Here is a 21396-nt window from a genome sequence, read left to right on the forward strand (position 1 = left end):
AAACATCACTTTGTATAGTTATATTCAACCTTATCTTTCAGTCATAAGGGTGGGCTTCCGTTGGTTTCAGTCAAAGTCTAGTCATCTTATCCACACCCTTTGTTTGATCTGTAGTACTGGCCCGACGTCCAGGAACCTTCTCAGTAATCCCGCGCGTGCGCAGTGATAAGTGGTGTGAGTGGTGTTAATGGGGTACGCACGCTGTCTCCTCGCTGCGCTGTGTCTCTGTCACTCAGGTACCGCCGCTGCTCTGGAGCATGCGCACACAGTAAATGAAGCTGACGAGGTCGTACAATAAATTAGGAGAAAGTACAAGACATGATTATACAAAGGACTAAAATGTAATTATTCATGTGACGTCACCGCTATCATTTTAGACCAATTTCATTGTTATTTCCAAAGTAGCCATAAGGTTTCACAGTGAAAAATAAGAAATATTTTGCCCTGCAGCAAATGTATGTCATACCATCTATGGGGCTCTCTGCAAAGATTACGTTCCGGTGAGTCTGACACTTCCATTGTAGAATAGACTTCTCACCCCTGAGCTATTTTACCACCCAGCAATTTAGAATACGCAAACTACCATCCGACGTTCGTTTCCAGGCATTAAATGAAAGTTTCACCACTTTATAGAAATTGTCGGGACACCTAAGCCAGATGACAGCACAATGGATAAACTGATTACATGTATTTTATCGGCTTTATCACTTTTTTTTGCTAATATGTCGCCACTGTGTAGACCGTTACAACTTGTAATGCTAGCAATTGAGGTGTCTGTTTTCTGTACTATTAGTATTGCCATTAATATCGAGAGACCAGTCACTAGCGGACCATCTGCACTCTACCCAAATATCGTTGCGATGACCACCATATTGAAAGCATGGGTTCTTGGGACTGAATATTAAGTTTGCACTGCCTTCTATCTGAGATTGACAGGTCTGGACTAGTGATGAGCGAACGTGCTCGGATAGCGTGCTATCGGGTGTTATCTGAGTATCTGGGGAATGCTCGGATAACATGTTCAATTCCCTGCGGCTGCCTATTAGACAGCACCAAAACATGCAACCGCAAGGACTCAAACATATTATCCGAGCATTCCCCAGAAAACACCCGAGAGCACGTTATCCGAGCACATTCGCTCATCACTAGTCTGGAGCCATTTGCTTTTCATCACTTCTATTTACTTTCCAGCTCACAGGCCCTATGTGAAGGACATGTCCTGTTCTTTACTACACACGGCGCATTTCAGTCAACTGTAGGTATTTGATCATCTGAAACTTAAACAAGGACATGGTATATGTCTACGCTAGATCAGCAGAGTCAGGGAATGCAGACTGGTACTATGGAACACAGGAACGAGAAGAGTAGAAATATTACAAGAAAATGATGCAATTGTACAATAAGATATTAGGATACTGTATGCAATTTTGTCACTTAGGCTTATGCTCACTATAAAACTTTAAATAAGGCATATTAGCAATTTGATTATTAGGTATATCTATGTACAGTATTTCTATTGTTAATACCCAAACAAGGCATGCTAATAAAAATATATTGTATCTATATGCAACCTATGAATTACTAAAGCAAATGAAAGAGGTGCTAGTCACAGGTACGAGGTAGTCGAGGGGCTCCATACCGCACAGGCTGACTTTGGGAGCTGGATCCACTGTCTTCTGTGCTGGTTTCTGTAGCTGGAGACTTGAGCAGTTTCAGCTCATCTGCTTGTAGCGCATTGTAAAATGTTTGGACTCCTCCGTCTGGTGTCAGAACTGGGCTTTTAGCCTCCTCTGACCGGTGATTCTTTACTAGATTCACAGCTGTCACTGGCAATTGCAAGAGCTTCTGCATGGGCTTCATATCTGCTTGTTGGATGCTGGAAGACCCTCTCCAGCCAGGACAAAAAATGTTAATATATTGGAAGATTTGATAGTATTTGCAGCATGGATTAAGGCAATATTTAGAGATGACTGGTTTACTTTGGTAAAAGGTGAGGGATGAGTCTACAGTCTGCGCTTTAGGACAACACAACGCTAACTGTAAAACGTCCTTTTATGATGTCAGTTTAGTCCAACAGAAATGATGCCTTTGACATCCCCCAGTAACATCCAGCATAATCCACAGATGATTCAGTATATGGTATAATCAATATCCAGGTACGTATGCTTTAAAGGCAACCTGGTGCCGGCTCAGAGTCTACAGTTCCTAATGCCGTCGACTTCGGCACTTAGTGTGACATAGTGCTACCTGTGTCCCATTCATCTGTGGATAGCAAGTAATGCATAAGTTCCAGATGTCTTTATACTGACGATCAGATTACAGCCCCGCCTTTATGTTTCTTCCAACCTCCCCATCCACTCCTTACCCATCTAATTTCACTTCTGACACTATCCCTCCATCAGACTTGTCACTTCATTCCCTTCTTTCTACTTTGTCTCCCATCCTCTGATCTTCCCTACCATGCCTTATTCTTTTACCCTCTTTCATTCCATCCTCCCATTTCAGCCCATTCCTTTTCTACATGAATTTCTCAGTCTCCCTCTATCTGACCTGATAGTCCTGTTGTTTGCTCTCGCTCAATCTTTTAGTTTGAGGTTTTGCCAAATTCTATCCTAAAACTGTGTTCCGTTCTTTTCTTCTGTTTTACCAGTCATTTTCCAGCCACGTTTGCAGGTCATCCCCCTCCTCCAGCTTCTCCCATCCCTCCCACACATACACACATCTCTGAGAACATGACTCAGCCTAGATGATGGCTGCATACAGGGACTCCTATACTCCCACCTACAGCATCCACCATGATGATCATTCTAGCCTCCCCTGTACTTCGCGGATTATATTATGAGAAATAATCCAGTAAGCAGGCTGACCATCGCTATCAATCACCCTTTTTTGGTAGTACTGTACGCTACTGTACACTACATGCAAACAGCAAGTATAAGGGACATTCCCAGCATCAGTGCTACTAGTGTTCTGGACACAGACTATTTTTGCTGCCTCCAAAACACTGCATTTTGCAGGACAAGCAAAATGGATGGGATTAATAGAAATCTCATGCCCACTGTGCTTCTTTTTTTACGCTGCATAAACTCACTTACAATGCGTTTTTCCATGATGCAGCATGTCAATTTCTCTTGCGGGTATGCTCAGTCTTCCATGTGGATTTTTGCCATAGACTTACGTTAGGTGTGGAAATTCTGCGGGTAAAATACGCACATGCGTTTTTAGTGCGTTTACGCAGCGGAACTGCATCAAAAATGCATGTAATACACACCTATGTATATCAATAACTTTTTGTTAAAGGAAAAAAAAAAACACTCTACAGATGTGCAAAGATGATAGATAAACAGATAGATAGACAGATGTAGGGTAGATAGATATCCGCGAGAAATATTAGTGCTTTACATGTGTAGTTTAGTGTACATGTATTAAGTGAATAAATAAAAAAAGTGGGGTTCCCCTTACTTTTGATAACCAGCAAAGGTAAAGCAGACAGCTGTGAGCTGATATTATCAGGCTGGGAAGTTCCATAGTTATTGGTCTTTTCCCAGCTTAAAAATTACTGGGTCAGTATTGGGACTGTCTCATAAACACCTGTTCATTATTAATCCCAAAGATTGATGCACCTGCAGTGGCGTAGGAAAGGGGGTGCGGGGGGGGCGGTCCGCCCCGGGCGGCACAATGCGGGGGGCGGCCGGCGCTGCAGGAGAAGAAAAAAAAAAAAAAAAAAAAGACGCCCCTTTAAATCTTCGGGCGGCGCCGTCCGCCGCCACGACCAGGCTCCCCCCACCCCCGGGCCCCCGCCCCCCGCTCTAATACTCACCTCTCCTGGTTCCTGCGGCTTCAGCGTCCTCTGACTCTGCGACGTCTCAGAGCAGAGGGCGCGATGACGTCACTACTGTGCGCGCCGCTCTGCCTCTCTGTCCTGAGCGTCGCAGAGCCGGAGAGACGCTGACTGGCTGCACCGGACCTGCGCTAGGAACGGGAGAGGTGAGGATTTTACTTTTTTTTTTTTCTTTATGTCTGACTGTCTGGGGGCAATGCTGGACACACTGGGGCAATACTGGAGACCATGGGGCAGATTGCTGGACACACTGGGGCAATACTGGAGACCATGGGGCAGATTGCTGGACACACTGGGGCAATACTGGAGACCATGGGGCAGAATGCTGGACACACTGGGGCAATACAGGAGACCATGGGGCAGAATGCTGGACACACTGGGGCAATACAGGAGACCATGGGGCAGATTGCTGGACACACTGGGGCAATACAGGAGACTATGGGGCAGATTGCTGGACACACTGGGGCAATACTGGAGACCATGGGGCAGAATGCTGGACACACTGGGGCAATACAGGAGACCATGTGGCAGAATGCTGGACACACTGGGGCAATACAGGAGACCATGGGGCAGATTGCTGGACACACTGGGGCAATACTGGAGACCATGGGGCAGAATGCTGGACACACTGGGGCAATACTGGAGACCATGGGGCAGAATGCTGGACACACTGGGGCAATACAGGAGACTATGGGGCAGATTGCTGGACACACTGAATACTGGAGACCATGGGGCAGATTTCAGGACACATTGAGGCAATGCTGGAGACCCTGGGGCAGACTTCTGGACATACTGGGGCAATACTGGAGACCATGGGGCAGAATGCTGGACACACTGGGGCAATACTGGAGACCATGGGGCAGAATGCTGGACACACTGGGGCAATACTGGAGACCATGGGGCAGAATGCTGGACACACTGGGGCAATACAGGAGACTATGGGGCAGATTGCTGGACACACTGAATACTGGAGACCATGGGGCAGATTTCAGGACACATTGAGGCAATGCTGGAGACCCTGGGGCAGACTTCTGGACATAATGGGGCAATACTGGAGACCATGGGGCAGATTGCTGGACACACTGGGGGTAATATGCTGGACACACTGGGGCAGATTGCTGGACAACATGGGGGTAATATGCTGGACACACTGGGGCAGATTGCTGGATAACATGGGGGTAATATGCTGGACACACTGGGGGCAGGACTTGAGGCATGGGCAGAATGTAGATACGGGGCATGATTGGAGACACGGGGCAGGAGTGGATCATGGGGCAGGACGGATACGATGGAGGCTGGTGGGGCAGGATGGGGAGATCATATGGTGTAGAATGGATACTCATGAGGGCAGGATGCGAGAACATATGGCTGGAGCCAGGAATGAGATAAACGGGGCCAGGGTGGGGAATATTGTTACCATAGGGGATAATTAAGGGATATTATTACTGCAGTGATGTATTTATTTTATTTTTTGAGTATACTGTTTTAAATGGGGGGGGGGGCGGTCCTGTTACTGTGCAGAGTGACACTATATCACCTTTTTTTCTTCATGTGATGTAATGTAGAAGTTGTGAAAAATTAAGTAATGTGTTCTGCAAGCGGAGCTCGAGATAACTGTGTTATTTCCTGCAGAAACGAGTCCTGGCTGGAAGGAATGATGGCGGTCTGTGCTGGATGAAAGATGAAGGACTTCACCTAGAGACGTCACTGGTGAGTCAGTGTTACCTATACACTGACACTATACACTGTATACTATATAGAGGTCCTGTGTATAATGTCACCAGTGATCTCTGTATTACCTCTACACAGACACTGCATACTAAGTACAGATCTCCTGTGAATACTGGCACTTATGGTGATAGTATTGTGGGTTTTTTTTATTACTGATCAGTATTGTAGTATTCAGTCACTATGTGGTGGTAATATGTGGTCTGGAAATGGTGTTGTGGTATTTGTCCCTTGTATGTAGTATTATTCGGTCACTATGTGGCCTGGTCATGGTGTGGTGGTATTAAGTCACAGGTGTGGCATGTGGGGGTGACACCATTAGGCCCAGTTTAAGTTCTACAAAACAGGAAAACCATTTTTGGTAACTTTTGTGTGTATTGAGCCGGGGGGGGGGGGGGCGCCAAACTCGGGAACAGCCCCGGGCGGCAAAAGCTCTAGCTACGCCTCTGTGCACCTGTGATTTTTGACAAGTTACATGTGACATCAACCTCAACTACCATTACCAGAGCAATCAGGAAGAGCAGGGCAAAGAACCAGAATTGGCACATCTAATATGGTGCGCCACTTCTTTGGCGGCAGCGGGCTGGTATTCCCAGCCTGATAATATCAGCTCACAGCTGTCTGCTTTATATTTGCTGGTTATCAAAAATGGCTTGGACCCCAAGCCATTTTTTTTCATTTATTTATTATGTTAATACATATACAGTAAGCTACACAATGCAAGGCACTTATTATATAACTCACAGATATCTATTTACCCCATATCTATCTATCTATCTATCTATCTATCTATCTATCTATCTATCTATCTATCTAACTACAGTATCTATCTATCGTGAAAAAAATGGAAGTAGCACACCATCTCAAGTAGCAAAAAATGCTATTTAATAGCCCAGCATGTGATGGTTCGGCTCCATGTATGAGCCTTTCTCATGAAGCCGAAACATTGCATGATGAGCTATTAAATTTTTTCTACTTGAGATGGTGTGCAGCTTCCAGTTTTTTTCACTATATTTAAAGGACTGGTATGAATCTGGGAGGCCTTGCATCCAATTTTCCTGGTGCTGCTGTAGTATTTATCTATCTATCTACCGCATCTATCTATCTATGTATCTATATTTGAACATCTTTAAAACATGACACACCAAGTTAAGGCAAAACGCAGAGTCAAAAACATGAAAAAAAAACACACACAAAAATGCAATACTGATCGTGAGAACGTAGTTTCAAGCTGTCCACAGTTCCATTAAGGCCGGTTTCACACGTCAGTGGTTCCGGTACGTGTAGTGACAGTTTTCTCACATACCGAAGACACTGACACACGTAGACCCATTCAAATGAATGGGTCTATGCACATGCCTGCGTGTTTTCACGGACCGTGCGTCCGTGTGCAAAACACGGAGACATGTCCGCTTTTTTTCGGGCAGCACGGTCCATTCGCAAAGCGTCCCACACACGTGCACACGAAGAACAGTGTCCACTCTCCTCCGTGTGCACGTACCGCCGCAGGAGAAACAGCGCTACAGTTAAGCGCTGTCCCCTGCGTGTGGTGCTGAAGCCAGCATTCATTCCTTCTTTCCTGCTCAGCGCTTGCAGGAGAGAAGGGATGAAAGATCAAGTTTTTTTTTTGTTTAAAATAAGTTTGGGGTCATCTCCCGCCTTCCACCCCTCCCCACCCCCTGCGCGCCCGCCCGCTTGCAGAGAAATACTCACCCAGCTCCCACGATGCCTCCTCTCAGCGCCGGCAGCTTGTCCTGCGTGAGCGGTCACGTGGTACCGCTCATTGCAGTGATGAATATGCGGCTCCACCTCCATAGGGGTGGGGGGCGAGAGATGACCCCAGACTTTATTTTAAACAAAAAAAAAACTTGATTTTTCAGCCCTTCTCTTCAGCGAGCGCTGCAGGGGATGAATGCCGCCTTCAGTACCACACGCAGGGGACAGCGCTGCCTCTCCTGCATGGTCCGTGTGGTCCACAGGCGGCACACGGGCGGCACACGGCTGCCGCACGTGTGCCACGCTGATGTGCCACGTGAGCACACGGACACGGATAACTCCAGTACCGATTTCTCCGGTACCGGAATTATCTGGACATGTGAGACTGGCCTAAACTGAAGTAATCCGATCCCGCCAATATCAGAGCGATTGGACAACAATCTAATGTGTATTGGGGACTCCTGAATTTCCCAAGAAAAATCAAGTTGTGGGAGATAAGGATGGGCAGTTAGAATAGACAAGATAAACAAATAGGAGAATAGTTGCTATAGAGGGGGAAATTTCCTCCACGTTTGTGGAGAGACCATCTTACAAGATGCACAAACAAGTAAAAATATGTTATCCGTCACAGTAAACTATATCTATTTAAACGGTGTCAAATAGAACCATGAAGAAATAACAAGACAGAAATATATCAAGAACACGAGACAGGAGAAGACAAGAAGAGACGAGAACAAAGGTACCTACATTGTGAAGGCAACAGAGGATGGACAAGATAAGAGCGGTGGCCGTCCTTGCCAAAAGTTATCTATGTAGAAGCATTAGAGTCAAGAAAAATAATTTATCCAGGGCTGCCATTTGCGCTAAAATTTGGAACCCCTATCATTAAAGGGGTTGTCCAGGATTGGAATGAATGTCTGTAATCACTCTGACGGCAGACTTTTGAATCCTCAGTCTGCACACCACACACTGTGAAGATTCTCTGGTGCCAGCAGCGAGAGCGGGCGGTCACATGACAGCAAGTATGCGACTTGTGTTAAGTGAGGCCACTCATGTCTAGTTGGAAAGTGACCATAAGTATACAAATATACAAAGTATACAAATTGCGTATTGTGGCTGCCTGCTCTCGCTGCCGGCTCGGAGAGTCTTGATAGCGTGCGGTGTGCATGCTCTGAGGATCCAAAAGTCTGTAGTCACATAGAAAAATCTATTTCCCAAGCTTAGACAACCTCTTTAAGTACACAAGATAAATGTTCATTGATCAATATCCACATTACTTTGAGTTTAAATGAATGGGTAAAACTGCAAACTACCATAAGCAGGTATGTGTGATTTAGTTGGCAAAGAAATTACAGAAAGAACGTAAAGGATAAGATATGGTATTTGAAGAATTTGTTCATAAAAGAGAGCTTGCAAAGGGTCTGTCTTCAAACTAGTTGAGGTGATTGATAAAAATTTTTACACCTGAATGCAATCTATAATGAATCTAAGGAATAAATTTAGAGACACCTGATGGAAATAATTGATCTAATCTATAAGGGATATTGTACCATATCATAACTATATTAATGTTTGCCTCTGTAAACGAGACATTAATGTTCATTTTCATGCCAGTCTACTACAGAAAGGGTTTTACCCTTGCCTTTTTCCCAAGTAGTCATATAAAAAATTACACCAAGCCAATTGTTTACGTGTATGGATCAGTCAAGAGGGATAGCGGACAAGTGAATGAGAGCTCAGTTGTCAGCTATTGTATGTATGTGGCCAGCTGTAGGCCTCCTTCATATATCCTGATGATTCCTAAACAGGAAAAACCAGTACTGGTGAGATCCGCAGTCCGTCTCCTTGTGTACGTATGCAACATCCGTATATCCGTGTTCGCAGTACAGTTAACACTGATCCTTGGCACCGGCTGCTGGAGGCAGCTCTCATCATTGTTGCCTGGTCGCACTGAGATGAACGCTACCAGGAGACAATGATGGGAGTTGTCATCAGCGTGACAAGTACCGGCTCCTGGGAAGAAGCAGAACATTTTGCGCTGTTCCCAGGCATCGGCGGCCACAATAAGTTGTATTCAGCAGCAGCTGTGTCCCTCCTGTGTAAAATAAAGAAATTAAAAAAACCTGGGTGGGCTCCCACGCAATTTTCATAACCAGCAGAGGGAAAGCTCATGGCTGAGGGCTGCTTTTAATAATCTGGGACAAGGGAAAATGCTCGATAAGGTTCCCAGGCTATTAATAACAGCTCACAGCTGTTTGCTTAGCATTTCCTGGTGAATTTACAGGGGACCCCATAAACAAAATGACGTAGGGTCCCCCTTTAAAATCAAACCAGCAAAGGCTAAACAGACAGTTGTGGTCTGATATTAATAGCCTTCGAAGGGGTCAGAGATATTGCTCCCCTCAAACTACCAATATCAGCTGTCAGCCGCCCCAGAAATGGCGCATCCAAAAGATGCGCCAAATCTGGCACTTAGTCTCTCTGTTACCCCATTTCCCTGTGGAAAAGGCAAGTGGGGTAATAGGGTTGGGGCTGATGTCACCTTTGTAATGTCAAGTGACATGAAGCCCAGGGAATGGAGAAATGTCTATAAGACGCCCCCATTACTAACCCCATAGCAAGTTTGGAAATAAACACAAAGCAAGATTAAAATCCTTCATTTGAAATAAAAATCAACACCCTGTTTTACAATTTATTTTGAAATTAAAAAACACAAAGTTATACTCACCTTATGCCTATTCCACTGAAGCCCTTGTCCTATGTAAAAAAAAAAAAAATTAAATAAACAACAAAAAATCCACCGATGCCAATGTCCCCTGTAAAAACACAAAAATAATAATCAACCACATACTCTCCTGTCCGAAGTGAAAATATGATAATCCATACTGTCCCATGCCGTAATTCATTTCTACGACATCTGGTTTTCAACATGAACCATGTTTAGTATTACTGGTTTGGAGTTTATGGGGACCCTACATCATTCATTTCTCGGGTCCCCAGTAAATTCACCAGGAAGGGCTCAGCAAACTGCTGTGAGCTGATGTTAATAGCCTGGGAACCTTATGGGGTACTGTCCCATGTCCCAGATTATCAAGACCAGCCCCCAGCCGTGGGCTTTCCCTCTGCTTGTTATCAAAATTGTGTGGAAGCTTACACCATTATTTGTATTTAATTCTTTATTTTACACAGGAGGGACACAACTGTTGCTGAGTACAACTCCCATCATTGTTTCCTGATCTCAGCGCGAGAAAGAGATAATGATGAGAGCTGCCTTCAGCAGCCGGCCGTCGCCTGGGAACAGCGCAAACTGTATTGCTTCTTCCCAGGTGCCAGTACGTGTCACGCTGATCACACACAAATGTCATCAGTGTGCAGCACGCATTTTGTCCATGCTGCGCAAGAAAACTGTGACGTAGCTGCAGGATTTTCACATGAAAACACAGTCAATCGAATTGTCATCAGTCAGTAAGTAGGAAAAAAAAATACAAAAGCTGTTAAACAGTGTAGGAAATTTTTAAAGCAAGTATATTAGAAAATAGCTTAGATTATGGGGTAAAGTAGATAAGGAATTAAGAGAAAAAAGCTTTGTCTTCGGACCACCCCTTTAAAGCAAATATTAGGCTTTCCCTCATCCCAACCAAGATGAAAACCTATGGTAAAACTGGAGATATATCTGTGAATTAGATGTGAATGTTTTTTATCAAAGATAGCTGCGCATGCACGGCTCTTTCTATTCTTCTCTATGGGACTTCTGAAAATTGTTGAGCAAATGTCAACCATTGCTAGCACTATTCATGGTGGTTTTCTCGGGGGCAGTTTTCATTTTGTAACATTTAAAACATGCACTTTTCTCTTCTGCAGTTCGACCTATGGCAAAAAAACTCACAAAAAACACCATACACAGAGAATTATGTTTGAAGAAAAAGTAAAAAACAAACACAAAACTCCATTGCTTGCCGACAGATGCTACTGCGCATGTGCTGTCGCCATTTTGCTGGAGCCAAATGTTTTTTTTCTAAAACAAATTGCGCACTGAATCTTTACGGCGATTCCACAGAAATTTGTTTTGTTCAACATGGAGAAAGAGATTACCCATATGGCGTGCTGCAATGTGTGCTATATGATTACAGACTTGTCAGAGGAAAAGACAAACTTTACATGTCTGAAATGCAAGCTTGTGACTGTTAGGCCAGGATCACACATGCGAGAAATAAGGACGAGTCTCGCATGTTAATACCTGGCATTGCTGCCGTCACTCAGGAGCATAGCGTGTCGCTGCATAGCAATACATTCAGCCGTACGCTCCGCTCCTGAGTGACGGCGGCAATGCCGGGTATTAACACGCGAGACTCGGCCGTATTTCTCGCATGTTTGATCCCGGCCTTAGAGGAAAAGGTGCTGAGTCTTGAGGAGAAACTGGCTACATTGAAGCTGATCAAAGTTGAGGATTTCCTTGACAGAGGAAAAGAATCTCTTCAGAATGTTGCAAGAGAAGAAGTTTTCAGTGTTCCTGCACAAGCTAATGACAGAGTAGAAATAACTATTAAGAATGTAGGAAAAGAAGCACCTTTCAATATACCTGCATAAGAAGAGAAATGGAAGCATGTAACCCAAAGAAGCAGGAGGATGGGGAGGCAATCAGCATCCATACCGCTGAAGAACCGCTACCAGGCTCTCACGCAGGACAATTATAAAGATGTACATCAAAGTGCTCTACCCACAAAGAACACTGTAGTAATAAGGCTACTTTCACACTTCAGTTTTTCGCCGTCAGGCTCAACCTGGCAAATTTTTAAAAAAAAGTCTGTTGCAAATTGTGAAAAACTCATGTGACAGATCCGTTTTTTCGCCGGATCCGAGTTTGTGGATCTAACGGCTATTTTCGATTCTGGGGAGGAGAGAGAGAGAGAGAGAAGAATGGAAAATGCATGATTTGATAAAAAAACGGAATCCGTCTCCAGATTACATCATTTGACCTCACGTTTCATACGTTTTTCACCGGCTCCGTCACTTTGCGTTTTTTAGACGGACACAAAAAAACCTTCTTATGTCCGCTTTCTCCGGCTGCCGGAAAACAACGGATGAAACATGAGGCCATCTGTCACAATCCGGCGCTAATACAAGTCTATGAGAAAAAAACGGATCCGGCGGCAACTTTTGCAGGATCTGTTTTTTTCAAAATTCACTGGATTGTGCCTGACGGCAAAAAACTGATGTGTGAAAACAGCCTAAACCAGAAGCCTCTTGAAGGGAGAAAAAGAAGCACTGTGGTGAAGAAGAAAAAGAGAATGATGGTCGTGGGGGATTCCCTACTGAGAGGAAAAGATGCCGCTATATGCAGACCGGACATTACCTCACAAGAAGTGTGCTGTCTTCCAGGGCCCAAATCAAAGATTTATCTGATAGGGTATCAGGCTCTTCAGTGCTACAGATGACTATGTCTTCTAATACATGAAGTAACAAATGATACAGCAAAAAAGGACCTGGGGACTATATGCAGAGACTTTGAAGACCTAGGCCAGAAAACCAATGAACTGGGAGTTCAGGTCGTCTTCTCATTCATCCTCCCAGTGGATGGGCATGGACCAAGGAGATTGAACAGGATTCTATAGGTGAACAACTGGCTATGTCGATGGTGCCTTGAGCAACGTTTTGGGTTCCTTGACAATGGCGTGAATTACCGGCAGGGCCGGTTTTAGGCAAAGTGGGGCCCTAGGCAAAGTTTAAAATGGGGCCCCAAATGCTAACATATTGCACAGCACACAGAAGCATTTTGGTTGTATTTACATGCACTGATCTCAGGCCGCTAAACGAGTGTGATCGACAATACTGAAGTCGTTAAATGCTTGTTTCCCGGCCTCTTTCCACCGTCTGACAAAGAATGATGGGGACAGAACGATCACTAATAGATCACTAACAGATCACCATACGGTATCATGTTATCAGCAGCACATCTACAGTTTACACCGGCGATGTCCTGCTGAGAACAATGATCTTTATTCCGGCATAAACAATCCAATCACCCAAACAATATGCAGCATTTTGCTTGTTTAGTATAATACACTCCATACTCCTCCATATATTATAATGTGCACCACAGTCCTCCATATTGTAAAATGCACACCCCATAGTCCTCCATATAATATAATGTGCCCCATAGTCCTCCATATAGTATAATACACTCCTCATAGTCCTCCATATAGTATTATACACTTCCCATAGTCCTCCATATAGTATAATACACTCCTCATAGTCCTCCATATATTAAAATATACTCCTCAGTCTTCCATATAGCATAATACACTCCTCACAGTGCTCCATATAGTATAATGCACCGCCATAGTCATCCATGAAGTACAATTCACTTCCCATAGTATAATGCACTCCATAGTTCTGTCAAGGTGAAAATATATATCTTTATACTCTTTTGTACTTTTATATATTCTTATGCTGTGAAACAATAAGTTTTCCCCTTTATGCTTGCTAATGCATATGTAACTGTATTTAAGATGGCTACCAGTATTCACCTTTGCCCCAGATTCGCTCTGCTGAAGAAGTAAGTTACACATTCCAGAAGGACAAGTATAATTTCTTTGGAAATGATACTTAAAGCGATGTGGACAAGATGTGGACAAAGGAAGATTCATCAGATGATGTCAGAGCCAACCAGAAAGACTGAATACTAGATACATTGCTTAACCCCTGCCTATCCCCGCCCTCTGCACACCTTCCCCCAATAGATCATGTAGTGTTGTGTATTAGAAAATAAAGTCAGTTGCTGAGACGTTACTACACTATGTAGACACACGAGCAGGCACTGAGTTTGAACCAGCATTTTGTCTGACTCATTCTACACCCCGGTACCACTGCTCTTATTCTGATTTGGAATGACTGGTGAAGGAAGGGTATTGTCGTGACGACCCCGACAATTTGGCGCAACCAACGTGGGGCGTGGCCGGCGATCCGAGACCCCCTGGACCCATGCCTGAACGTCCGTGGACGACACCCGTAGTGGCTGACCTCGAGGACTGATCACCCTCCAAACACGGTAAGTGGAGATCACATACTATGTATGTGTCACACTTGCTAGTGTTTCAGCCGTTATTGGTTAGTCTGTGGTCTCCTTGGGTCTGGGGAGTGACCGGTCGAGTGGTGAGACCGAGCGCGATCCCGTGCCACGCTTCGAACCAGCAACTGAGAGACGTCGCACTCTGCGCGTCCTCGTGTACACCACACCTCCTCCACCGGTCATTGTACCCCATTCAACCACCCTACCCATGACTGTTGCCTAGTAGTGATAGAGTGAAAGATTGTGGAAGTTTGTGGATTGGGGGCGGCTGAGAGAAGGGATAGGAGACGCAGCCTCTGTGATATTGTACCAACTAGGTAATTAAGACGTCCCGAGAGGGGACCACCTGTTTTTCTGTGGAGGGCTCTCACTAGGAGACCGCCTCCCGACTGGTTAGAATATCGTGACAGGGTAGACTGTTAATCACTGGTGTTCAGGGGTTAGGGTCAGGATATCGAGCGCGAGGCTCTTTATTCATAACACGTCGAACGCGAGGCTCCGTGTTGTTTTTTTTGTTGGGAATATCGTGTTGTTACCGCTGTCAGCGATCCTCGGCTGCAGCAGGGCGTAGTATTCTGTGAGTCATGTTGCGTCTCTTATAGCAGAAGAAGTCCGTGCCCCACGAGTTAAGTGAGGATGCTGTGGAAGTCAAGACAATAGTAGAGTCACGGAAGGGCAAGAAGGCAGTCAAGAATGTTGAGAGGTTGTACAAGTATGTAGGGTTGCCCTCGACAGGGAGATTGCAGCCGTCTACATGGCACCATCTCATAGAGAACAAAAAGGGCATATTGAAAGATAAAGGACAGTTAGAACAAGCGCAAGCTCATCTGCGAGTTGCGCGAGGCTTAAATAACGAGGAATGGAAAAAGGTTGATGGAGAGGAAAGATGAAAGGATGCAGAGCCCATGTTTGGTTATAAAATACCTCGATCGTTAGTTTTTCTAGGGTGTTCTGGCATATGAGTTGTGTGAAGGTTTTGTAGAAATGAATTAAGTCTGAGAACTGCTGTATTCCGTTACTCTGTGTGGTTTTCCGAGACACCCGATGGGAGGGGTCAAACAGCTGCGCTGTGCCTTTCTTCTTTGTGTTGAGGAATTCTGTGATGTTCTTATCTGTTCCGTGTTTCTGGTATGGAGGGGGTCGAGTCGCTGCGTCCTCTCCTTGTGTAGTAAGAATTATTGTAAGTTTGAAGTGAAATGTGTTTTGTTTTAGGAGATTGTTTGGTTATCAGTGTAATTGAAAAAAAAAAAATTGGTAAAAGATTCACCTGTTTCAAGTTGAATGGTTGATATGTATAGCAAATTAAGGATTAACAGAGAAAGTGAATTGTTTTGTGGTGCAAGAAGGAACTGAGAAAGTGACTGAGATTAATGTGTTGGGAAAGCAAACAATAAGAAATTTGAAACAGGGGGGCTCCCTGCTGGGTAATATGGTCCCTCCCCAGGAAATTAAGTCTCTTCTCACGACTGTAAGCTCTGTGCCCCTTAACCCCAAGGCACCAATATATCCTAGACTGCCGAGAAGTTCTATGGGCGTCTTATGGTAGTGTTTAAAGATCTGGGGTTTTCACTGTATAATAAAGCCCATTCACACGTTTTTGTGGTAGCTTTGATGTCCGAGTTTTAAATCGGAATTGAAAGAGGCAATAATGTCAGTTAGACCTGACATCGAGAATTCCACTCCGGACGATGCATTAAAAGTAGTACAAAGTTTCCAGAAGAACTTAACCCATTCTGTATCAGCAGCTGCGCTCTCTAGCCCCCGCAGTACAAGGACGCAGCTCCATTCCTTATCAGTGGCCCAAGCAGAAGACTTCAGCTCCAGCCCCCCCCCCCTGATTTGGAATGACTGGTGAAGGAAGGGTATTGTCGTGACGACCCTGACAGTTCTTCATATAGTATAATGTATTCCCCATTGTCCTCGATACAGTATAATTCCGCCCACATAGAGTATAATGCAGCCACCACCCCACAGAGTATAATGCAGCCACCCAACAGTGTATGATGCAGCCAACCCACAGAGTATAATGTAACCTCCCCATAGAATATAATGTAGCCCCCCTATATAGTATAATATAGCCCCCTCATAGAGTATGATGCAATCACCCCTCTTAGAATATAAATATAATACAGCCCCCCCATAGAATATAATGTAGCCCCGAACAGGATATAATACAGCCCACCTCCCCATAGAATATAATGTAGCCCCATCAAAGGGTACGATGCAATCATCCCTCATAAAATCTAATAAAGCCCCCCACAGATTATAATGAAGTCCCCCATAGTATATAACACAGCCTCCCCATAGAATATAATATACCCCCATAGTATATAGCACAGCCCACATAGTAGCATATAGCACAGCCACGTAGTATATGACACAGCCCACATAGTAGTATATAGCACAGCCACGTAGTATATAGCACAGCCCACACAGTAGTATATGGCACAGCCCAAACAGTAGTATATAGAACAGCCCACACAGTAGTATACAGCACTGCCCATGCAGTAGTATACAGCACAGCCCACACAGTAGTATACAGCACTGCCCACACAGCAGTATACAGCACAGCCCACACAGTAGTATACATCACTGCCCACACAGTAGTATACAGCACAGCCCACACAGTAGTATACAGCACTGACCACACAGTAGTATACAGCACAGCCCACACAGTAGTATACAGCACTGCCCACACAGTAGTATACAGCACAGCCCACACAGTAGTATACTGCACAGCCCACACAGTAGTATACAGCACAGCCCACACAGTAGTATATAGCACAGCCCACACAGTAGTATACTGCACAGCCCACACAGTAGTATACTGCACAGCCCACACAGTAGTATACAGCACTGCTCACACAGTATTATACAGCACTGCCCACCCAGTAGTATACAGCACTGCCCACACAGTAGTTTACAGCACTGCCCACACTGTTGTGAATTCCGCTCTTGGGCTCCCTCCGGTGGTTGTAAGTGGCACTTTTGTGAGTTTTGCTCTTGGGCTCCCTCCGGTGGTTTTAAGTGGAATGGCTGCTCCTTGGATTTAGCAGTCTGCAGCTGCTTCCTCAGATTGTCTTTCTGCTCGGCTATTTATGCCTGGCTCTTTCCTTCAGCCAGTGCCACTTGTCTATGGTTCCTGGTTGGATTCACATCTCTCTTGGATTTCCCTGATATCCTGACCAGTTCAGCAAAGATAAGTCCTTGCTTTGCTCTTTTCTGTCCACATGTTGTGGACTTATTCGTTCTGTGCATTCTATGTTTTGTCCAGCTTGTCAGTATGGATTAATTCAGTTAAGCTGGAAGCTCTGGGAAGCAGATTTACCCTCCACACCTTTAGTCAGGTGTGGAGATTTTTGTAAACTCTGTGTGGACTTTTGTAGTTTTTAATACTGACCGCACAGTATTCTATCCTGTCCTATCTATCTAGCTAGACTGGCCTCCTGTGCTACATCCTGGTTTCATTCTGTGTATGTCTTTTCCCTCTCCACTCACAGTCATTACTTGTGGGGGGCTATCTATCCTTTGGGTATTTTCTCTGAGGCAAGATAGTTTTCCTGTTTCTATCTTTAGGGGTAGTTAGTTCTCAGGCTGTGACAAGGTGCCTAGGGAGTGTCAGGAGCATCCCACGGCTACTTCTAGTGTTGTGTTGAGCTTAGGGACTGCGGTCAGTACAGGTACCACCTCCTTCAGAGCTGGTCCCATGTTGCTCCTAAACCACCAGTTCATAACAGTACAAGTGGCCAAAAATGAATTAAATGCATCTCAAAAGAAGGAAAAAAAAAATTCTGAGCCATTTTTTTTTTTGTGCTCTGTTTTGTCTTTTTTTTTCCTCTTGATCTCTGGGTGGTTCAGGATTTATGCTCTGGCATGGATGTTCAGGGTTTGTTTTCTCGTGTGGATCAACTTGCTGCAAGAGTACAGAGTATCCAAGATTATGTTGTCCAGACTCCGGCGTTGGAGCCTAAAATTCCTACTCCTGATTTGTTTTTTGGGGACAGATCCAAGTTTTTGAACTTTAAAAATAACTGCAAATTGTTTTTTGCTGTGAAACCCCGTTCTTCTGGTGATCCCATTCAGCAAGTTAAAATCATCATATCCTTGCTGCGTGGTGACCCTCAGGACTGGGCATTCTCCCTTGAATCAGGGGATCCGGCATTGCTGAATGTAGACGCATTTTTTCAAGCGCTCGGATTATTGTATGACGAACCTAATTCTGTGGATCATGCAGAAAAAACCCTGTTGGCCCTGTGTCAAGCTCAGGAAGCGGCAGAATTATACTGCCAGAAATTTAGGAAATGGTCTGTGCTCACTAAATGGAATGAGGATGCTCTGGCTGCTATTTTCAGAAAAGGTCTTTCTGAAGCCCTTAAAGATGTTATGGTGGGCTTCCCTACGCCTGCTGGTTTGAGCGAATCTATGTCTCTAGCCATTCAGATTGATTGGCGTCTGCGCGAGCGCAAAGCTGTGCACCATATGGCAGTGTCCTCTGAGCAGAGTCCTGAGCCTATGCAATGTGATAGGATTTTGACTAGAACGGAACGACAGGAATTCAGACGTCAGAATAGGCTGTGTTTTTACTGTGGTGATTCTGCTCATGTTATTTCTGATTGCCCTAAGCGTACTAGGAGGGTCGCTAGGTCTGTTACCATCTGTACTGTACAGCCTAAATTTCTTTTATCTGTGACCCTGATTTGCTCATTATCGTCCTTTTCTGTCATGGCATTTGTGGATTCAGGCGCTGCCCTGAACGTAATGGACTTAGAATTCGCCAGGCGCTGTGGTTTTTCCTTGCAGCCTTTGCAGAGCCCTATTCCTTTGAGGGGCATTGATGCTACACCATTGGCCAAGGATAAACCTCAGTACTGGACGCAGATGACCATGTACATGGCTCTAGCACAGCGGTTCTCAACCTGGGGGTCGCGACCCCGAGGGGGGTCGAACGACCAAAACACAGGGGTCGCCACCAGTGGCGTAGGAAGGGGGGAGAAGAAAAAAAAAACAAAAAAAACGCCCCTTTAAATCTTCGGGCGGCGCCGTCCGCCGCCACGACCAGGGCCAGCTCCCCCCACCCCCGGGCCCCGCCCCCGCTCTAATACTCACCTCTATTGGTTCCTGCGGCGCCGGCAGCTGCAGCGTCCTCTGACTCTGCGACGTCTCAGAGCAGAGGGCGCGATGACGTCACTACTGTGCGCCCCGCTCTGCCTCTCTGTCCTGAGCGTCGCAGAGTCGGAGAGACGCTGACTGGCTGCACCGGACCTGCGCTAGGAACGGGAGAGGTGAGGATTTTACTTTTTTTTTTTTTCTTTATGTCTGACTGTCTGGGGGCAATGCTGGACACACTGGGGCAATACTGGAGACCATGGGGCAGATTGCTGGACACACTGGGGCAATACAGGAGACCATGTGGCAGAATGCTGGACACACTGGGGCAATACAGGAGACCATGGGGCAGAATGCTGGACACACTGGGGCAATACTGGAGACCATGGGGCAGATTGCTGGACACACTGGGGCAATACTGGAGACCCTTTGGCAGATTTCTGGACATATTGAGGCAATGCTGGAGACCCTGGGGCAGACTTCTGGACACACTGGGGCAATGCTGGACACTGGGGCAGATTGCTGGACACACTGGGGGTAATATGCTGGACACACTAGGGCAATGCTGGACACTGGGGGTAATATGCTGGACACACTGGGGCAGATTGCTGGACGACATGGGGGTAATATGCTGGACACACTGGAGGCAGGACTTGAGGCATGGGCAGAATGTAGATACGGGGCATGATTGGAGACACGGGGCAGGATTGGATCATGGGGCAGGACGGATACGATGGAGGCTGGTGGGGCAGGATGGGGAGATCATATGGAGTAGAATGGATACTCATGAGGGCAGGATGCGAGAACATATGGCTGGAGCCAGGAATGAGATAAACGGGGCCAGGGTGGGGAATAGAGTTACCATAGGCATAATAGGGGATAATTAAGGGATATTATTACTGCAGTGATGTATTTATTTTATTTTTTGAGTATACTGTTTTAAATGGGGGGGCGGTCCTGTTACTGTGCAGAGTGACACTATATCGCCTTTTTATCTTCATGTGGTGTAATGTAGAAGTTGTGAAAAATTAAGTTATGTGTTCTGCAAGCGGAGCTCTAGATAACTGTGTTATTTCCTGCAGAAACGAGTCCTGGCTGGAAGGAATGATGGCGGTCTGTGCTGGATGAAAGATGAAGGACTTCACCTAGAGACGTCACTGGTGAGTCAGTGTTACCTATACACTGACACTATACACTGTATACTATATAGAGGTCCTGTGTATAATGTCACCAGTGATCTCTGTATTACCTCTATACATAATGCATATCAGATATTTACATTCCGAATCATAACTAATAAAATTACAGTTTTAAAGTAGCCACCAAAATTATTTTTTGGGTTGGGGGTCACCGCAACATGAGGAACTGTATTGCGGGGTCACGGCATTAGAAAGGTTGAGAACCACTGCTCTAGCACATCAGGAAGATTGCCGTTTTCTGGTGTTGCATAACCTGCATGATGTTGTTGTACTGGGTTTTCTATGGTTACAGGAACATAATCCGGTGCTGGATTGGAAAACTATGTCTGTGACTAGTTGGGGTTGTCAAGGGGTACATAGTGACATTCCTTTGATGTCAATTTCCTCTTCCCCCTCTTCTGAGGTCCCTGAGTTTTTGTCGGATTTCCAGGATGTATTTGATGAGCCCAAGTCCAGTTCCCTTCCTCCACATAGGGACTGTGATTGTGCTATTAACTTGATTCCAGGTTGTAAGTTCCCTAAGGGCCGACTTTTCAATCTGTCTGTGCCAGAGCATGCCGCCATGCGGAGTTATGTTAAGGAATCTTTGGAGAAGGGGCATATTCGGCCCTCTTCGTCACCATTGGGAGCGGGTTTCTTTTTTGTTGCTAAGAAGGATGGCTCCTTGAGACCCTGTATAGATTATCGTCTTCTTAATAAGATCACGGTCAAATTCCAATACCCCTTGCCTTTGCTTT

The 21396-nt window shown here is 45.3% G+C and overlaps 1 protein-coding gene across 4 annotated transcripts in view; it reads right to left on the minus strand.

The window, feature by feature from the left end:
- Positions 1–21396, minus strand: part of AP3B2 (adaptor related protein complex 3 subunit beta 2) — a 124568-nt gene that overhangs the window by 84791 nt on the left and 18381 nt on the right. The window contains exon 1 of one of the 4 annotated variants that reach the window (XM_069765748.1): positions 1640–2708. The exons of 2 other annotated variants lie outside the window; for them this stretch is intronic. In XM_069765748.1, the coding sequence (XP_069621849.1) occupies positions 1640–1860 (221 nt within the window). In that variant the 5' untranslated portion in view covers positions 1861–2708. Of the gene's footprint in view, positions 1–1639; positions 2709–21396 lie in introns of those variants that run through there. One more of the 4 variants, XM_069765747.1, reaches the window with a different exon arrangement.

This window comes from Ranitomeya imitator, chromosome 4 (genome assembly GCF_032444005.1).
Source record: "Ranitomeya imitator isolate aRanImi1 chromosome 4, aRanImi1.pri, whole genome shotgun sequence".
NCBI lineage: Eukaryota > Metazoa > Chordata > Amphibia > Anura > Dendrobatidae > Ranitomeya > Ranitomeya imitator.